General features: G+C 37.7%; 1 protein-coding gene across 1 annotated transcript; it reads left to right on the forward strand.

The window, feature by feature from the left end:
* The first annotated feature begins 5,921 nt into the window (after window positions 1–5,921).
* On the forward strand, window positions 5,922–16,823 carry LOC131699119 (tetraspanin-36-like). The gene is made up of 7 exons (XM_058995010.1): window positions 5,922–6,156; window positions 12,126–12,317; window positions 13,505–13,579; window positions 14,349–14,444; window positions 14,708–14,860; window positions 15,366–15,449; window positions 15,809–16,823. Exons 1-7 carry the CDS (start codon window positions 6,097–6,099, stop codon window positions 15,896–15,898), a joined length of 750 nt encoding a protein of 249 aa, XP_058850993.1. The 5' UTR covers window positions 5,922–6,096; the 3' UTR covers window positions 15,899–16,823.
* The last annotated feature ends 428 nt before the right edge of the window (window positions 16,824–17,251 follow it).

Consider the following 17,251-nt stretch of genomic DNA (forward strand, 5'->3'; position numbering starts at 1 on the left):
CAGACCCGGGCCTTGTTTACCCGGGTCACAATCCCACGTAGTGTGAAACCATGTACCTGGGTCGTACCCGGGTTTTGTTAAAGGGGTGAGGAGAATCTACTTGTTTTTAATGTTTTTTTTTTTTTATTTTCTTAATTTTCTTTAAATTAGCAATAGTCATTTATTCAGAACTGCATACAACGCAGAATGAATTCGGAATGATAATTCCCGCTGTTCTACCCTAACTTGATTGGCTGGTGCATGTTACTATGGAAACAAGAAAAGCGGTCTGGTTCCAGGAAAGGATTGGATCTGCGAGAGCAACAGGGCAGTGCAGATTCAGACAGTTAAGCAGAAAGCCTTTATTAACTGCTTAGTCACCAATGTGGTGACTTCATGGTAAAATCTACTGGCCATATTAAAATTGAAGGTTGCATTTGGCGACCGGGAGACCTGATTTGAACTACCCTGACAGAGATGCTAAAAAATATGTCCCAAATATTTGCTTCATACTAAATTTGTACTGCAAAAAGAAACATCCATAGAGCTTATTTCTGAAAATTTAAAAGAATTTCAGCCCTTTATTATTAAATAATAATAATAATAATAATAATAATAATAATAATAATAATAATAATAATAAACACAAAACTGACCACACAATGTGCAGAAAATGTGTAAACACATATATGTGATGGAAACATATACTTTTAAAATAGAGACCAACAAGCTTTGAGAGTAAGTGAATAAAAGTAGTCCGTCCTGGATTTGTGCCTTAAAAATGAAAAATTGTTTGCAGCAGCAGTAAGTATTAATAATTATGTACATTCTCATCGTGTTGTAGTGAAAAAGTGGGCTTTAAGAATTGTTGAAATATGCAATAAATGACACAAAAGAAATGTGAACATTTAAATTAAAGCATTCATTGCAAATGTATTCTCAGAATTAGTCTGCGTAACAACATCACTCAGCTACACCACATCTTCTGTAAGTCATGGCCGTACCCTGTGACCCCACTTCCAGTGGGGCATGATGACCATGGGGTCTGAATCTTACTTATTCACCGTGGGATCCGAAACACGCACCACTTTTTGCAGAGAAACTAAAGTGGACTCGACTGAGTACTGCTGCAGGGTTGTTTTGAACGGGAGCCGGGTGCAGGCGGCACAGGATATAACAGGACGGCACTAAAGGGTTTTATATAGATATACCACCAGGGATTTGCATCCAGTTGTGATGAAACTTAGTTTGCACAAGTTACTGTGTTAAGAGTATTATGGAGACACTCTGCATGTCTGCCTGTCCATCATCTGTACATATGTCACATGAACATTTTACACATTTCAAGAGAAGTACTCATTTGTTGTTGCACAACTTGAATGTAAAGGTCAAGTGGATTTAATTTTGCATGATACTGATAGCTCTAATTTTGTATTTACAGCCTTGGCAAGGGATGATGCCACTTGTTAAATATTTTTATATTTTTTTGAAATAGCATGTATATCTGTCATCTGTACAAGGGTGGTAAATGTGTGGAAGCTATGCAAGAAAACAATTATTAAAATCAAGACTATTGGATGACAACCCCGTTGGAATGTCCTGAACTCTTAGCCTAACTGTAATTGTTTTGATTGAATCAGTAATAAAACATGTTTAAATAGCACACCCTGAATGCAGTCTTGTTAATACTTCTTAAATTCTTCATCCAATATGTAGCCTTCACTGCCTGCTGAAATGAATATTCCCGAAATGGGGATATTTAATGCTGTAATTCAGACACTAAATTGTTAACATATCTCAAGATTGGGATGAAACTTAGTAGGCCTTTCTTTAGCACAAGAAATGCTGTTTTGTTTTCATCTTCCAGAACAACGTCATGAGCTAATCCTGATTAACATCAAATAATTCCAAATAGTTTATTGAAAGAATTTGTTCAACACACAGCAAGAATTAAAGTTCTAGGTGTACTTAGAGTAACATTAAGTGATTTGTTGTTAAGCTTTTTGCATAATAAATTAAGCACTTGTTTCAAGAACTGGCTAACATATTGAATCACAGTGTAGGGGTTAACATGGGGCAGCGAATAATTAAAAGCTGGTTCATAGTTCAGATTTCTGGTCGGAGTCGAGTGTCTCCGGCACTGTGCAACAGGTTGGAATTACATCATCCACACTCTTGCGACATGGTTCATTTTGGAAAGGCATACAGACTTTTCTCATGCGTCTGTGGCCTGACATCGCATGGCGTCGGATGATGTTGAAAAATACAGTGGGTGCTGACACGCCGCACAGATTTAATAACAACACAGGTCCTGATGCTAGGGTACTGTGACAAACCCGGGGTGAGCTTGCCACATGCAAGACCGTCTTCACTTGCCACAGGTAGGTTTTCAACAGGGCAGGCCTGTATGTTTATTTTAAACTCCAAAACAAAAATAAACAAAACCAAAACCTAACTTCTTCCAGGGGTACTAACCAAACTTTTGTGGGTATAAGCTATACCGGATCCTCACAGTGACTCCGGACTCTTCAAACTGCCTTTTCAAAAGTCCTCGGCTGGGCAATGTCTTCACGAGCACCATCTTGGAGTGGAAGGGTTTCATGTAGTAGTTCTCTCCATGGAGCAGACGCTCTGCTCCTTGATGTAAACACAGCAAGCTTTCGCTCAGCGCCCGTCTGTATGGCTATGGCCGTGCAGTGGACTCGAGCTGTGGTGCAGACACCTTTTGAGCTCCGTACAGCCTCCCTGGGCACACCCTCCAGCCGATCCAGACCTCCCGATCAGCTCAGCGCCGGGTGAGCCTAACTGCTCAATTGATTGCCTAGCAACGCATCTCCTGTTCCACGTCCCAGCTGCACACATCCGTAAAAGAACCAGTAATAGGGCTCTCACATACCCTCCCACCATAAACCCCCCCCCCCCAGAATTGCACCGCCGGTACATTCGACTTTCTTCAGCTGGTTCCTCTTCTATTTGGGGGGATCAATGGGTGATGGGAGGCCCAGACACGATGGTGGGGTGTCTGGAAGCACAGGCAGAGGGAGCTGACCCATAGGCACTGGATTGGAGCCCCAGCTGCACACATCCTCACAAGAACCAGCGACAGGGCTCTTCCTGTCACACTATCACATACCCACATCTCTCTAATTCATGTATCAAATTCTCCCTTTCGGATTCTCTGGTGATTGAGAGGGTTTTTTAAACCTATTGCAGAAGAGGTACAAACTCAGCACATCTCCTAAAATGTCAATTTTTCCAATTATGCAAATGAAGTCTGTATTTAAAGTACAGCAAATAGTGAAGCTGCTCATATAGCTGTCATGTGCCTGACGTATTGCATTCATCTGCGACAGAAGTATGAACCAACCCTTAGTTAATCTTTTAATAATCCTGTATTGTTGTGAATTAGGCATAACATGGGTGGGATAACATGAGTGGGATAACATGCTTATCGGGACTAGTTTTTAATGTATCTTTGTTTACATTCAAATCCAGTGCTGTGCTGCTAAAATTCAGGACAGAGCTGTGTGTCCGTAGTTCAAACAATACTGCCACCTATACTTGTTTTATAACAACTTGAAACTGTCTGAAGTAGTTTCAAATTTCAATTGTTGTTTTGATTTGGACTCTCGATTTCCTTGAGAACGAGTTTAGTCAAGAAATACCAGTTACCGATTTGATTGCGTCTAACTTATCTGAGCAGCCTGTAGCCCCTTCATTAAAACCGATAAAGGTAGGAAACAACAGAGAGCATGTAATTTGCCAGACTGAGCTCAAGGTTCTATCTAAAGACGCTTGCAAAGATGCCATAAATAGGGTTCAAAATTAATCTGCATCGAAGCACAGTCTGTTGACAATGAAAGTAAAGATCAGCCAGGTAAAATAATCCCTGAATTAATTGATTTAATATAAAAAATGTACACATTTTATTGCTATTTATTTTAAATATATATTTGTGGTATTTATCCCCTTAGGAGGATGTCCTTACATAAACCACTCGCCCCTCTCGGAGCTTGTGATTTACTGGGACATCCTACTGCAGTGAATAAAAACCGTATACCACGAACAATCATTCAGAATCCTCTATCTCTATTATAACATTCCACAAACATGTTCCCTGCATTTTATAAAATGGGTATTGAGGCAAATCAGTGTTGTTTTGCCACTTTCGGGATCTTTTCCACTGTCTCTTTGTAAAATAATGGGAACTCCAAACCACAGGTAGCAAATAAAACAGGACGTTGCCTGTATGTTTATTAATTTACAAACAAAAAGTAAACAAACAAAACAAAAGCCTACCTCCTCCAAGGAGTTCTAACTAAACTTCTATTAGTTTTAACTGTACCTGGACGGCTAAGCCGTTTACCGGTAACCAAAACAAACACACTTCACAAGTGTCACAATACCTTTTCAGGCCTTACTACACAGGCAGCCGCAGCCGCAGCCGCAGCCGCAGCCGCAGCCGCAGCCTTAATGCAGATGCAGAACCAACAGTTTGACCTGCTTATATACCTGCCTGTCTAATTACCATTAAATTAGTGTCAGGTGATTCCCATGCTGGCTCAATTAAACAATTAAACCTGTGGCTGTGTAAAACAGCCACAAAACACATTCTCCCAGTGTGGCAGCAGTGTGGAGTAGTGGTTAGGGCTCTGGACTCTTGACCGGAGGGTTGTGGGTTCAATCCCCAGTGGGGGACCCTGCTGTTGTACCCTTGAGCAAGGTACTTTACCTAGATGGCTCCAGTAAAAACCCAACTGTATAAATGGGTAATTGTATGTAAAATAATGTGATATCTGAATAATGTATAATGTGATATCTTATAACAATTGTAAGTCGCCCTGGATAAGGGCATCTGCTAAGAAATAAATAATAATATAGGGCTTCTGCCCTGTCACAGTTTTTTAAATACCCTATCCTGATTGGTCAAAACAGGTCACATGGGGTGTTGATAGTTTAAGTTAGAAATACTCAAAGGAACACTGCCTGGGCACTGGGTATCCTATTTGACTGCTTAAAACAACATTGATTTTGAAGTTTTTTCCTCTGCTTGACCTAAATAATCTGCTATGGTAATTGTATGACAGTGTCCGTAGTTTACAGGGACAGGGGTATTCAGTGTCAAGCTTTGTGAATTGATGAGCCAGTCTAACCCGCATTTTAAATAGTCCAGCCATACTAGACCGCAAAGTCAGTGACCTGCATGTATTCCAGAGTAATTTTTATTTATTTATTTCCCCTAGTTTACACCATAAACATCAAGAACAAAGTTATTTGGATTCTAAAACAGTGGTATACAAGGGAGCCTATGGGGATACATTATTTGTCTACCAAGATGCAAAAACATGAAAACTTGCGTGTCCCAGCCTGCTCACCACCGGCTAACTTTCACCCCCGTGAATTTTTGCCGATGCAAATTATCACCCCGAGGCTAATTCCCACTACAGGGGTAGAATTTGTGTCTAGTTTTCATTTATTATTATGTGTTTATTTAGCAGACGCCTTTATCCAAGGCAACTTACAGAGACTAGGGTGTGTGAACTATGCATCAGCTGCAGAGTCACTTACAACTACGTCTCACCCGAAAGACGGAGCACAAGGAGGTTAAGTGACTTGCTCAGGGTCACACAATGAGTCTGTGGTTGAGGTGGGATTTGAACTGGGGATCTCCTGCTTACAAGCCTGTTTCAATAACCACTGGACCACACAGCCTCCCTTTATGAAATGTAGTTATTTAAAGATCCCCAGTTTAGCCTGACTAAGACCTTTGGTGTGGGGATTCCCTTGAACAGTTTCAATATTTTGCAAAGATAATTAACCGCCTTTCTTTGTTTGGGCATACGTTGTGCAAAAACGTAGCTTTATTAGTTACATGGGTGCCTTTAGGACCCTGCACAAAAAGACGACTATTAATCCCCTTATTTGGAGGAAAGCATGTGACAGTGACTCATATGCAAGATGGTCCGGTGCTGTTGAGTCCACACAATTTAACCAGGAAGTGTCGTTATAAAACACACTTTTTACATTTCAGCAGCTAGCGAAGAAGTCGAGTTTACTGCGTACATCGTTACCAAGCATACAGTTTTATAGTAGTTTACGCAGCTTTACGAATCGACAATGGATTGTGGAATAATAACTTCTAAATCTGTTTTACTTTTTCTCAGTGTAATATTCTGGGTAAGTTTGATTTATGTATGTTTATTTTATGATGTCGGTAATATTATTAAATAAATCGTCACGAATATGTTGTGGCACTATACCATGGATGAACAGTGAGGTGTGTTTACAGAAAAAAAGTTACACAATAGCAGTCGTTATTCAACTTCATATATACTTACTGTTTTATATATTTTTTTTTTATCAGGAAACTTATTAAATAAGTCTGCAGTTTGCTCAGTTTAGTGTGAGTTGTGCAGGTTAGGACATATTTTAGAGAAACGCAATAAGATCAAACTAAGAAACCCATTAAGTCAAATTAGACACGTCTCGGTTTGTGGTGAATGCGGCTTGATCGGTGAAATTATCATAATTGATTTATGACTGAAATTCAGCATAAAACAGTCGCCCAAGCTATTTTAGACTGGACATTTCCTTTAGAAATAAGAAAAAGACAACATTGATTTTACATTTACGTGGTAATTGATACTGTGGGCTAAATCCTCAAAAGCTATACATACTCCAAATCGTTTTTTTCAGAAAGGGGAAACACACCCAGTAAAGTTATCAACAACTACATATAAACAACTACGACTTTTTTTTACTTACTGTAGCAGCTTGTTGATTGTATCAAGTTGTTTCTTGCTCGTTTTTTAATTGTAATTGCGCTAATGACGATTTGGATAGCCTCGAGAATCTAGACCTCCAATGTGTGTCACACACGAGTTGACAAATGGATTGATTAAATGCAATGTTGACCACTAGTGAGAAGTGGAATCTCTGTCGTAAATTTTAATTGGGATTTCTGATCCTTAATGTAACACTGTCTCGTGATAACGCCGCATGGGACAGTTTGCATAAACAGACGTCATGATGTCAGCTAATCAAAATAATTTACGGGGTTAATACCAATCCTGCCACTGTTTGTGAAAATCCGAAAAGTGATAATAACTGTTAAATGTATTTAAAAAATATGCTGCTAAAGAAGGTCTTTTAAAGATGTGCCTCACAAATGAAAACACTAATCTGGGTGCAAGGTGAGTTATGTCAGCACCAGAGTTGGGGTCAATTCATAATTTTGAATTATAATTTATTTTTCTTTTTAATCAATCGCAACACGCCATTTGATCAAAATTGCAATCAGCAGTCTTCTGTTAAAATGGACTTCTCACAGTGGCAACAACTTATTTAAAGTCACTGTTAGTCAAATAAATTGGCTTAAAATGAAATTAAGTCACAGCAATGGAATAGACATACTATGTCTCTAAAATATCCAATTCATTAGAAGGAATTGGGAATTGATTTAAAAAAAAGGATTTAGAAATGGAATTGGAATTGAAAAACAGGAATTGATCCCAACCCTGGTGAGCATGTTTCAAGTTATATTCATGGCTAGGGGCCCACAAGAATGTTGCATTGTCTTTGCACTCCTGTGGATTAGGGAGGCACATTGGCTGGGATAGTGCATCTCATCCTGCTTCAGTGACCCCCTATCGATCAGGTGCTAGAGGAGCTCAGGTCAAGACCATCCAGTCTGGGCTTTCACTCCAGGGTTCAGGATTGAAAACGGAATTGACAGTTGTGAACTAAATAAAAACTCAGGAAAGTAAAAGACTTGCCTCTGTTTAACTATTCATTAGCTTTCTCTTTGGCAGTTTATCAAATTGCCATTGCCATTGCTATATACAGTAAAGGCTTGTTCTATTGTGGTATAATTTGTGGTTTACTTTGCACCTGGAATCTTTTAATGGGCTAAATGTTTAAACATTAAAGGTGAGGGAGGAGTTTTTTAATGTTGTCTGAGGGAAACGTGCCTTTTCCAATTTAAGTGTCTTTTGAGGTTGCTACTGGTAAAACATTTGCAGGTGTGGGGATTTCATAGTACCACTGAGTGACAGTACAGTGGGCTCTTGGAAGTTACTGAGTATTTTAGTTTTCCCTGTGACGGATTACATCCCCAGTAATGCAGTGATGGGGAAACTTTGACATGTCCTATGTGAAAAATCCTTATGTTGTTACGCCAACAAGTCACAGATATTAGAGTCTGACTTGTAGCGTTACAAAGGGATACATAACTAAACAAGAACACTGCTTCTTGTGGGGAAAACCCAGGCTTGTTTTGTGGGTTTTTGTTTCATTTCCGTTACAAATCTGTTAAATAGAGTTGAAGAAAATCAGCTTGATGTGTTCCAACAAAGCGCTCATTTTGTCTCTTTATGTGCAATTTTACCAGCGTTAGATTAGATTGCTCCTCTTGCCACTGTGTTGCTGCACTAATCAACATCTGTTTCTGAAAATGTAAAGCGAAACAGAATCAAGCAAAAAAGCTTGATCTGCTCCTTTTTATTTATTTATTTGTATTGACTTTAAAAACAGGAAAAAATGATTATTTATTGTAAACTATTGCTGGAAGAAACAGAGATTGTGGTGATATCTATAATTTATGTAAAATAAACTTAAACACATAAAATGTTTATTTTCTCGCATCAGCAGCCCCAGGCACTATACAGTTATATAAAACCAATCATAAATATCCTGGTGGAGCACATATGTAGATTTCAATGTTAGTTTAAAGATCTGCAGAGGAAGACAATTTAATAGGCTGTTTGCTGGCATAGAATTCCAGTGTACTGTAAGACGCACATTCTTGAGCCATGCTGCTAACTCGCCCCCTCTAGCTTGCTGAGTTAAAAATCACAGGACCAGATTTACTCGTCTCTTGCAAAGTTACAATGTAGCAATTGTGAGCGTTTTTTATAGTTTTGGATGATAAGTAAAATAAAAAAAGCCCTTTTATAGCTTTGTATCCAGTTTTGAAAAAAGCCATATTAAATCTAGCCCATAAACCTAAAATTCCCCCTGTATTACATTTGCTATGGAGGGGGCAATTTACCCACAGTGGAAGGTCGGTCCTTTGTGTCAGTCAATGGGCTATCTTTGGGCCACTGTATTGTTGCTACCTGCCAAGTTTCATTGTTCGCAAAAAAATAGAATAGCCTTGATAGTAGGATTGTTTTATTGGACTTGTTTCAGTGGAAAAAGGTGTGTGTTGTCCAGTGTGGAAGCTTTCTGTAATTTGGGTCAATTGATCACGTCTGTTTCGTATCACAATCCATTGCACGTGTCTGCAGGCTTCATCTGCCATGACCTTCTTGTGTCCAGAGTGCTTTAAAGTGGTGGCTTTCCCCAAAGAGTTCCATTCCAGGGACGTCGGGGAGTGTCTAGATGGACAGATCCTACTGCTTTCCTATGATTGTTACTGATTATCTGCACACTTTCACACAGCTTATAGGTTCAGTGGATCACATGACGCTTCTTGTGGCCACATATATTTGCATAGGTCACAGGCTAAGGGATTTTCTAATTTTTTAGAAAAAAAAAAAATCCATATCTATGAACTTGTTAAGTGCATTATTGGCTATATAATAATAATAATAAATGCTGATTTAGTTGGTTCTTGGACACATAGTGGTATCTGCCAGGTCAGCTGGAGCTCTTTGTGGATATTTGCATTCCAGCAGTGCACTGTAGACCTGATATTCTCTCACTTTAAAAGCAGTGATTATAAAGAACTATATGTAGCTTTTTACTTTGGAAATGACCCACCAGAACTAGTACAGTACATGATCGGAGCATGCTACAGAACTGGACTGTTCAGAAATTGAACATTTAACTCTGTGTTTCTGTATTTTTCTATTCAGTTTTTACTTCAAGAACAATGCTGATGAAATAAAACGCACAGTGCCAGTAACTGGTATGTCCCCAGTGGGATTATTCCAGTCATGGGATGCTGCAAAGGGAAACCAGCAGCAGTCTAGCTACCTGTATTCTGGGTATTACATTATACATAGTTGAGGTAATCTAGACTTTCTTTTGATTTAAAAAGTACCCTGATACATTTACTTTCCCTCTATGCATACCAAAAAAATGAAACTGCTGTCGCTTGGTCCTTTCAATTTCCTATACAGTTTATTCAATGTTACCACATGTTGGCCTTCTGTCCACTCTATACGTTCTTAGAAGATAGACCTTGTTGCAGTCCCCACAGGCAGCTGTAAGAGCAGAAATGCAAGGGTTCTGTCCTCCTGAAACTTGCTTGACACAACATCACTCTGTGTCTGTTTCTATTACTACAGTACAGGTAGAGCAGGTGCTTATAAAGCACATCAACCGATGTCGTGTAAACTGCATTTTCTGGTTTAATGAATGTGCTGCATGTTTGTTCTGTTATAAAACAGTGCCCTCCTGTTTTACCTGTCTTTAAATGGCGTCCCTGTTTGTTTATTTATTTATTTAGCTTGTTCATTAGTTTTGTTTTGATGTGTAAATGTTTTTTGGCCAGATGTATTGTTTATGTGCTGTATCAGTCTTGTGCTTGCAGGGTTTCCCTTTATGCAATATTATTCATCATTAACTTGTGCCTGTGAACACAGGGGTTTATCCAGCCCTGTTGACACAAACAATGTAATACAGGAAGGAAACATTTACAGATATATACTGTAAATCATAATGTAGTACCTAAATATTTAAATGGAAACGGATAAGTTGCCTCTAAATTGCCAGTGATGACGATTTATGTGGGAACAAAGGTTGGTCAAGCTGTGTCTGTTTTTGTGTTGTTTTTTTTGTTTGTTTGTTTGGTTTGGTTGGTGTGATTTAATAAAAGAGGAAGCTATTTTTTTTTAATCTATTTTGATGTATGGTTTTCATTTTTTCCATATTGGAAGCACAAGACCCAGTCTCGTCATTTGAAACGTCTTTGACAGTCAGCTGAGTCGTGATGATGAACTGAGCAATATTTTTAATTTTGCTGCTTCCATTTGTAAGCTACAGTCACATGCATACAACTTGTAAGCTACAGTATTCAGTCACATGCATACAGTTTAAACTGAGCCATAATGGCTGGAGGAACCTTGAACTCAACAGAAACGAGAATTGACCCATTTCTAACACACGTGTTAGATACATATATAAAATGACATTATGTTCTATTCCTTTAATCTTATTTTCAAAGGTAAAAGCTTACACTGTTTGAGTGCAGGCTTATTATTAACAGTAATAATAATAATAATAATAATTCATCATTTTGCAGATGCTTTTATCCAAAGCGACTTGGAGACTAGGAGGTGAACTATGCATCAATAACTACTGATGCAGAGTCACTTATAATAAGACTTTGGTTTTACAAGGTCTTTGCTTGTTGAATATGGGCATGTCCTGTAATTTTCTGATGGTTAACCTTAATTTGAAACCATAATGTTATTCCTGATTTATGTCTTTTAATAAAACCCCTCCCAGTGTTAACTGAGATTGTAAAATCCCCTGCTGAGGGGACAATTTGGAACATTTGGTTTCGTAATAACATGAGTGACACTCTGGCAGATTTTGTGGGAAGAGGGAATGCGGGGCAGTATATTCTACTAATTTAACCAGATGGGAAGAGAAACCCAGATAGTGTGTAGGTTTGTAGGGTTTTTTTGTTTGTTTGTTTTTAGGTAAAAAAAAAAAAAATTATATATTTATATATATATATATATATATATATATATATATATATATATATATATATATATATATATATATATATATATATATATATATATATAATTTTTTTTTTTTAAATGTTGTTTGATCTCTGTCACTTTCATTGGTATTCCAAATCCTGTAATAAAACTATACAGTACATTTTGATAAACAAACATGATGAGGAATCCATATAAGTATAAAACATTGTTTCTCAAACAAGGTCACATGACACTCTCTATCAACAGTAATGGTAACTGCTATAGTATTATAGCTTAAATTTCCACCCATTTCGCTGTTGTCATGATTTGGGTGGCTTGATTTGTTATTCCTCTAACTGTACTTCCTGCCTGTATTTTACCCATCTGTTGGACAGTATATTAGAGTGGCTTGAAAACCACTAGATCTAATGCTCATTATGTACATTTTATTGAAAATATTAATTTATACTTTTTATTTTGATTAAGCTTGCAGGCGCCTGTCTTTCTTACGTGGGATCCTATGTGTTCACCAGCTACAAAAACTATGACAACTTCCTGGAAGACAAATACACTCTGCTGCCTGCAGTGATCATCCTTGTTGTTGCCGTGGTGATGTTCATCATCGGAATTATTGGCTGCTGCGCCACACTACGGGAGTCTCGTGTTGGACTGGGATTTGTAAGTAAATTGCTTTTCTCTGTCGATTTTGCAATTTTACACACCACATGCAGGCCAGATTAGAGTGTACCTGTGTTTTGGATAGGTTTGACTTTCCATTTTTATATGTTGAAAAGTATATTAAGTTAGTGGGGAGAAGGGTGATTTGAGATTGGGTTTAGAATAAATCTCAGTGTGCAAAGTAAACTACTGTACATCATGCACAGTTTATACCATTCCATCCAGCTTTCGATGATACTTTAAATTGTCATGGTGCTGGAAATTGTTTTAATCAACTATTCTATACTGTACACACAGCTGGTCCATTGACAGACATTCACGCTTTCAAATCAGTCAATAGATTATGTTGTGAAAGAAGAATGAAAAATATGAAATATAAGTATAAAAAATTGAAATATTGCTGCCCTAAACTGTACTAAAGTGTGTGGTTACTGTAGAAATATTTCCAAAATAAAAAACGATACCACATTGCTTCCTTTTTTGGGGGGGGGGGGGGGGGGGGATGATGCTTGTGTTTTCAGTTCTGGTTTTCTAAAATAAAAACAGCAAATAAACCAACCGTTTAATTCACATTACCGGTAGAACAGGTATGTTTTTAGTAGGTGCGGTTTTGAAAGACACACATGTTGTAGCAAACGCCTTCATTTTTTAAAGCTTATCTGGTAACCGATAGATAAAGAAAAGCTCCCAGTCTGCATGTTTTCAGGTACTCTCTTATCCATGCACTTCATAAATTATTTCACCTCAGCAATGTGTTTGAGGTCAAAGGTTGGCTCCAAAGCTGGTTAGTCATAAAGGAAGCAGCCAACAGGATAATATCAGTAAAAAGATGTTGGCTAGAACTTCTGTCCAGGTAAAATAACCTAGTGCAGGGGTAGACAACCTTGACTTTACCATTGCAGGCCCTTAATTATCTTAAGTATCTTCAGTAGGGTTAATTAAATAATAATTTAGGCTCGCCGCCTTTTTTCTTGTATGTAATACAAAACATTTTATGTCTGAGTACTTTTGTTAAAACTAAAGGTGCTTACCCCAGTAGTCAAACTGATGTTCCGTTTAAACAAGATGATGGCTGAATTACGATTTTAGTACTCCCTCACATAAATTAAGTGTTTGACTAATGTGTAACTAATGTTTTAACTATTTGAAAATATTTACTGTTTCTTTTTCTTGCTTTCTCCCCACAGTTCCTGGTCATTATCCTGATCATTTTTGCTGCTGAAGTTGCTGCCTTTGTGCTTGCAATCGTCTACCAGGGACGGGTAAGTGAGTCCAGGAATTAGTTACTGACACATACTTTCCAATTAGTCAGAGTATAAAACCAGTAGCCCTTTTTTCAGGCTTTTCTAAATGTTTAACAAAGAGCAGTTGGCAGGAATGGAAAAATATGTATTTCTGGGGAAACTAGGATTTGCCTGAAACTGGTTAAAGAGGATGTAGCAGGAATCCAAAAAATCTAGCATTCCACGCCCCATGTGTTACGACAACTGTTTAAATAATGTACCTGTAGTTTTTTTCTTTTCACTGTTAACGTCCTGATAACTTTTTACACTCTGCTTCAAAGCTCTTTTCAAAATGTCCGCCAAACAGGTACCACAAGGAATAACGACCCATGATGTGGTGTGGTACAGAAAAGCCAAAGCCCCTATTAGGATTTTTTTTAAATAACTTTGAAACAGACTAAAGTCATAAGTGTAAAAAGTTGTCAGGATGTTAACAATGAACAGAAAAATGACAGGTACGTTATTTAAAAAGTTGTAGCAACACGTGGGGACGTATAAGACTATTTTTCGGAACTCTGCTACTTCTCTTGAACCCCTTACTACAAGCCTCTGTGACTATTCATGTGATTTATCACAGTAGATGAATGATCTTGAACATCTAATCTTAAAAAAACATTCAGTTCAGTATTATTTCAGTTCAGTATTATTTTGATGTAACTGTTGGATAACCACTGTCTAGCTGTCAAGTTTTGGCTTTGGTTTTCTTATTTTTTATCTAACTTTTTTGTTGTTTTTTTTTTTTTTTAAGATAAAAAGTGATGTTGAGAGATCAATGAATGATGTATTCCAGAAGTATGATGGAAGTAATGCTGAAAGCAGGGCAGTGGATTACTTGCAACAACAGGTAAATTGAAAATCAGCAGACTGTGTACAAGCATGTCATAGTTGTTGTGTTGTGTTAGACAGCTGCTATCCTAAGGCTTGCAAGCACTAGTGATCGCTTTCATTTTAGTGCTTACAGACGCAGTGAGACGTGTTCAAACAATAAAGGGTCCTGATTCATTGCTTTCAAAATTAAAAAAAATAAAATAAAAAATGCGGCCATATGCTCAGTGTCATTTTGCACTAGTATGGTAATAGTGTGTGTGCTGTTTATTTGCTTTGCAGGTGCAGTGCTGTGGAGTCAATAGCTACATTGACTGGAATACCACTCAGTGGTACAACTCCACTGGTAACCACTCTGTGCCTGAGAGCTGCTGCAAACAGGGCTTTACTAACTGCACCGGGAGCATGAACCAAACAGAAAACATCTACACTCTGGTAAAGATGGGCTCATCCGTCGAATGGAATCCGTATTGGTGTACAGTCTTTGCAAACAGTGTTCAGCTATATTTCACAGATATATACACCGTTTGGAGTGATGTTCATTATTGTGCTGCACAGTAAAAAGGAATACATGTGCACCAACTGAAATTCAGTATGCATGCAGTGTAACCAAGTCAATATTGATTGCAGTGTTACCAAGTCATGCTTCATAGCTTTAAGACAATTATGAAGCTTTAACTTCAGCCTGGTTGCTTGGATTTTTACATTAATTACAGAAGTATGGATGATTGAGATGTAATATCACGATAAACACAGGGTCCGTTTTTATGGATCTAAATACCGGTAGATTTAAATATTGAAACTTTATACTCTGCATTGGCAAGCTGTTGACTCCTCTACATCTACATACATGTAACTAGGTATTTCAAGGTAGTGAAAAAGTAGACACGGTGCAGTCCTATTGTATGTTATAACCCTTTGATCTTCAACCACTGCACAGGGCTGTGAATCCAAGCTGGCGCGCATCCTGCAAGATGTGCTGAGTTATGCCATGCTGGTGATCCTGGGATTTGCCATTCTGAAGGTAACCTTTCCATTAGAAACTTACACGGGTGTTGGGATCTCTCCAAAAACAAATCTAAAATGGGATAGAAAGGAATAAAAAAAAAATGTGCATCTTATTCCTTACTAGTTGTAGAAAAATATTTGTAAGTACAGTTTATGACCACAGCTGTTAATGCAGCATTGTTAGGCTGTGCATACTGAGTGATGATAGAATGTAAACATTTTCAGTTTTTAATAAAAACTAAATGTTATTTACTGCCTGAATAAACCAGGTGCCGGCAGTTACAACCTTTTGACCCTTTTCAGGAAATCTGTTGCCAGGACAACATGGTTTACAGTGATGTTCGGCTGACGTTTCCCCTTTCTTTTCTCTTCCAGTTTTTTGGGATGCTGAGTGTGTGTGTGATCACATGCAAGAACAGGAGACAGCGTGAATATCAGCCTTTGTATTCAGGAACGTATGCATAAAGAGTATTGAGAGCCCCGGATGATAGCACCCAGAGCTGTTCTCTTCTTCTTATTGAGGGACACATACTGTACACGGTATCCAACATGTTACAGATACAGCTATTGTAGTTTAACAGAGTTATTGCCTTTTTCAAACTAGCTTAAGAAAAAGAGGAAGATCTTCTGGTTGCTTCATTTGCAGTTCACTTTCTGTTGACTTTTTTGTGATGACTGAGAATGATACAAAGTGAATCTACCTGACAAGAAGAATTTGTTAGTTAAGATAACTGATATTTCCCACCCATACCAAGTTGCACTTAAATTGGCTCCAGTATTGACAGTGGTCCTCCTCTGCAGTGTACCTACTTGTGAGTTATGATGAATTGTTTGTGGAACTGCGGTTGTCTGGGCCTGTTTTGCTTGTAACTATGTGCTTTCAGTTTTCCAATAGAAATTTAAGACTGTCATTGTGTTATAACATTGGGAATTGTGAAGGTTTATACAAGCAAGGGGTTAATAACCGCTTCAAGACAGACCGGTCCCTTGGCTTGCATATAATATAATATAATGGGCACATTTTCTTCACAATTCCTGAAGTTGGACAAGTTGCTCTTGCCTTAGGAATGCATTGGTTTTTAATAAGGAAACATTTTGGACATATTTAATTTCTTGACATGTATAGCTTGGTCTTTTTTTTTTTTTCTTTCTAAAATACATTGTATGTTGCAAATGTTACAAATTAGAAATGGAGTTGTAAGCACCTGCTTTTCCAGCATTGCACAGATTGATTTCATTTTTTTAAATTAAAATATTACATAAAGAGAAATATAATTAATCCTGTTAGATACTAATTATGAGACTTGATTTGTTTTTGCTTACTTTCCAAGCATTTGATTGACCTGTATGTACTTAACAACAACAAAAAATCAATAAACTTTATAGACTACTTTGAATCCCTTATTTCCACAAAACACTCAAAGGCTGAGAGTAGAGAATTAATATAAATTGACACATTTTACATGCTCCAGTATGACTGTAAGAATTCATATTGTGTGGCATTGGCTCATATGAAGGAATGTATTAAAACCTGTTCAGTGTTTTACTTGTTTACCCTTTCATGTTTTTATATCATTTATATTATATTTTAAGGTAGTTTCAGCTGCAAGACATCTTCCTCTAAGTCTTCTTGTCACTATAATGACATTAACAGGCATGCGCCAGCTGTTTCCTGCAGAAGCGTTTTTGTCTAAATTCTTTTTTTGTTACACTCCTAACATTGCACATGAAACACCAGTAGATTTAAACAAGGGCTTATTTGTTAATAACTTTATCAAGTATATGAATACAGAAGAATAGGACATTGCATCTTTTGCC

The sequence above is a fragment of the Acipenser ruthenus genome, chromosome 2, assembly GCF_902713425.1.
Source record: "Acipenser ruthenus chromosome 2, fAciRut3.2 maternal haplotype, whole genome shotgun sequence".
NCBI lineage: Eukaryota > Metazoa > Chordata > Actinopteri > Acipenseriformes > Acipenseridae > Acipenser > Acipenser ruthenus.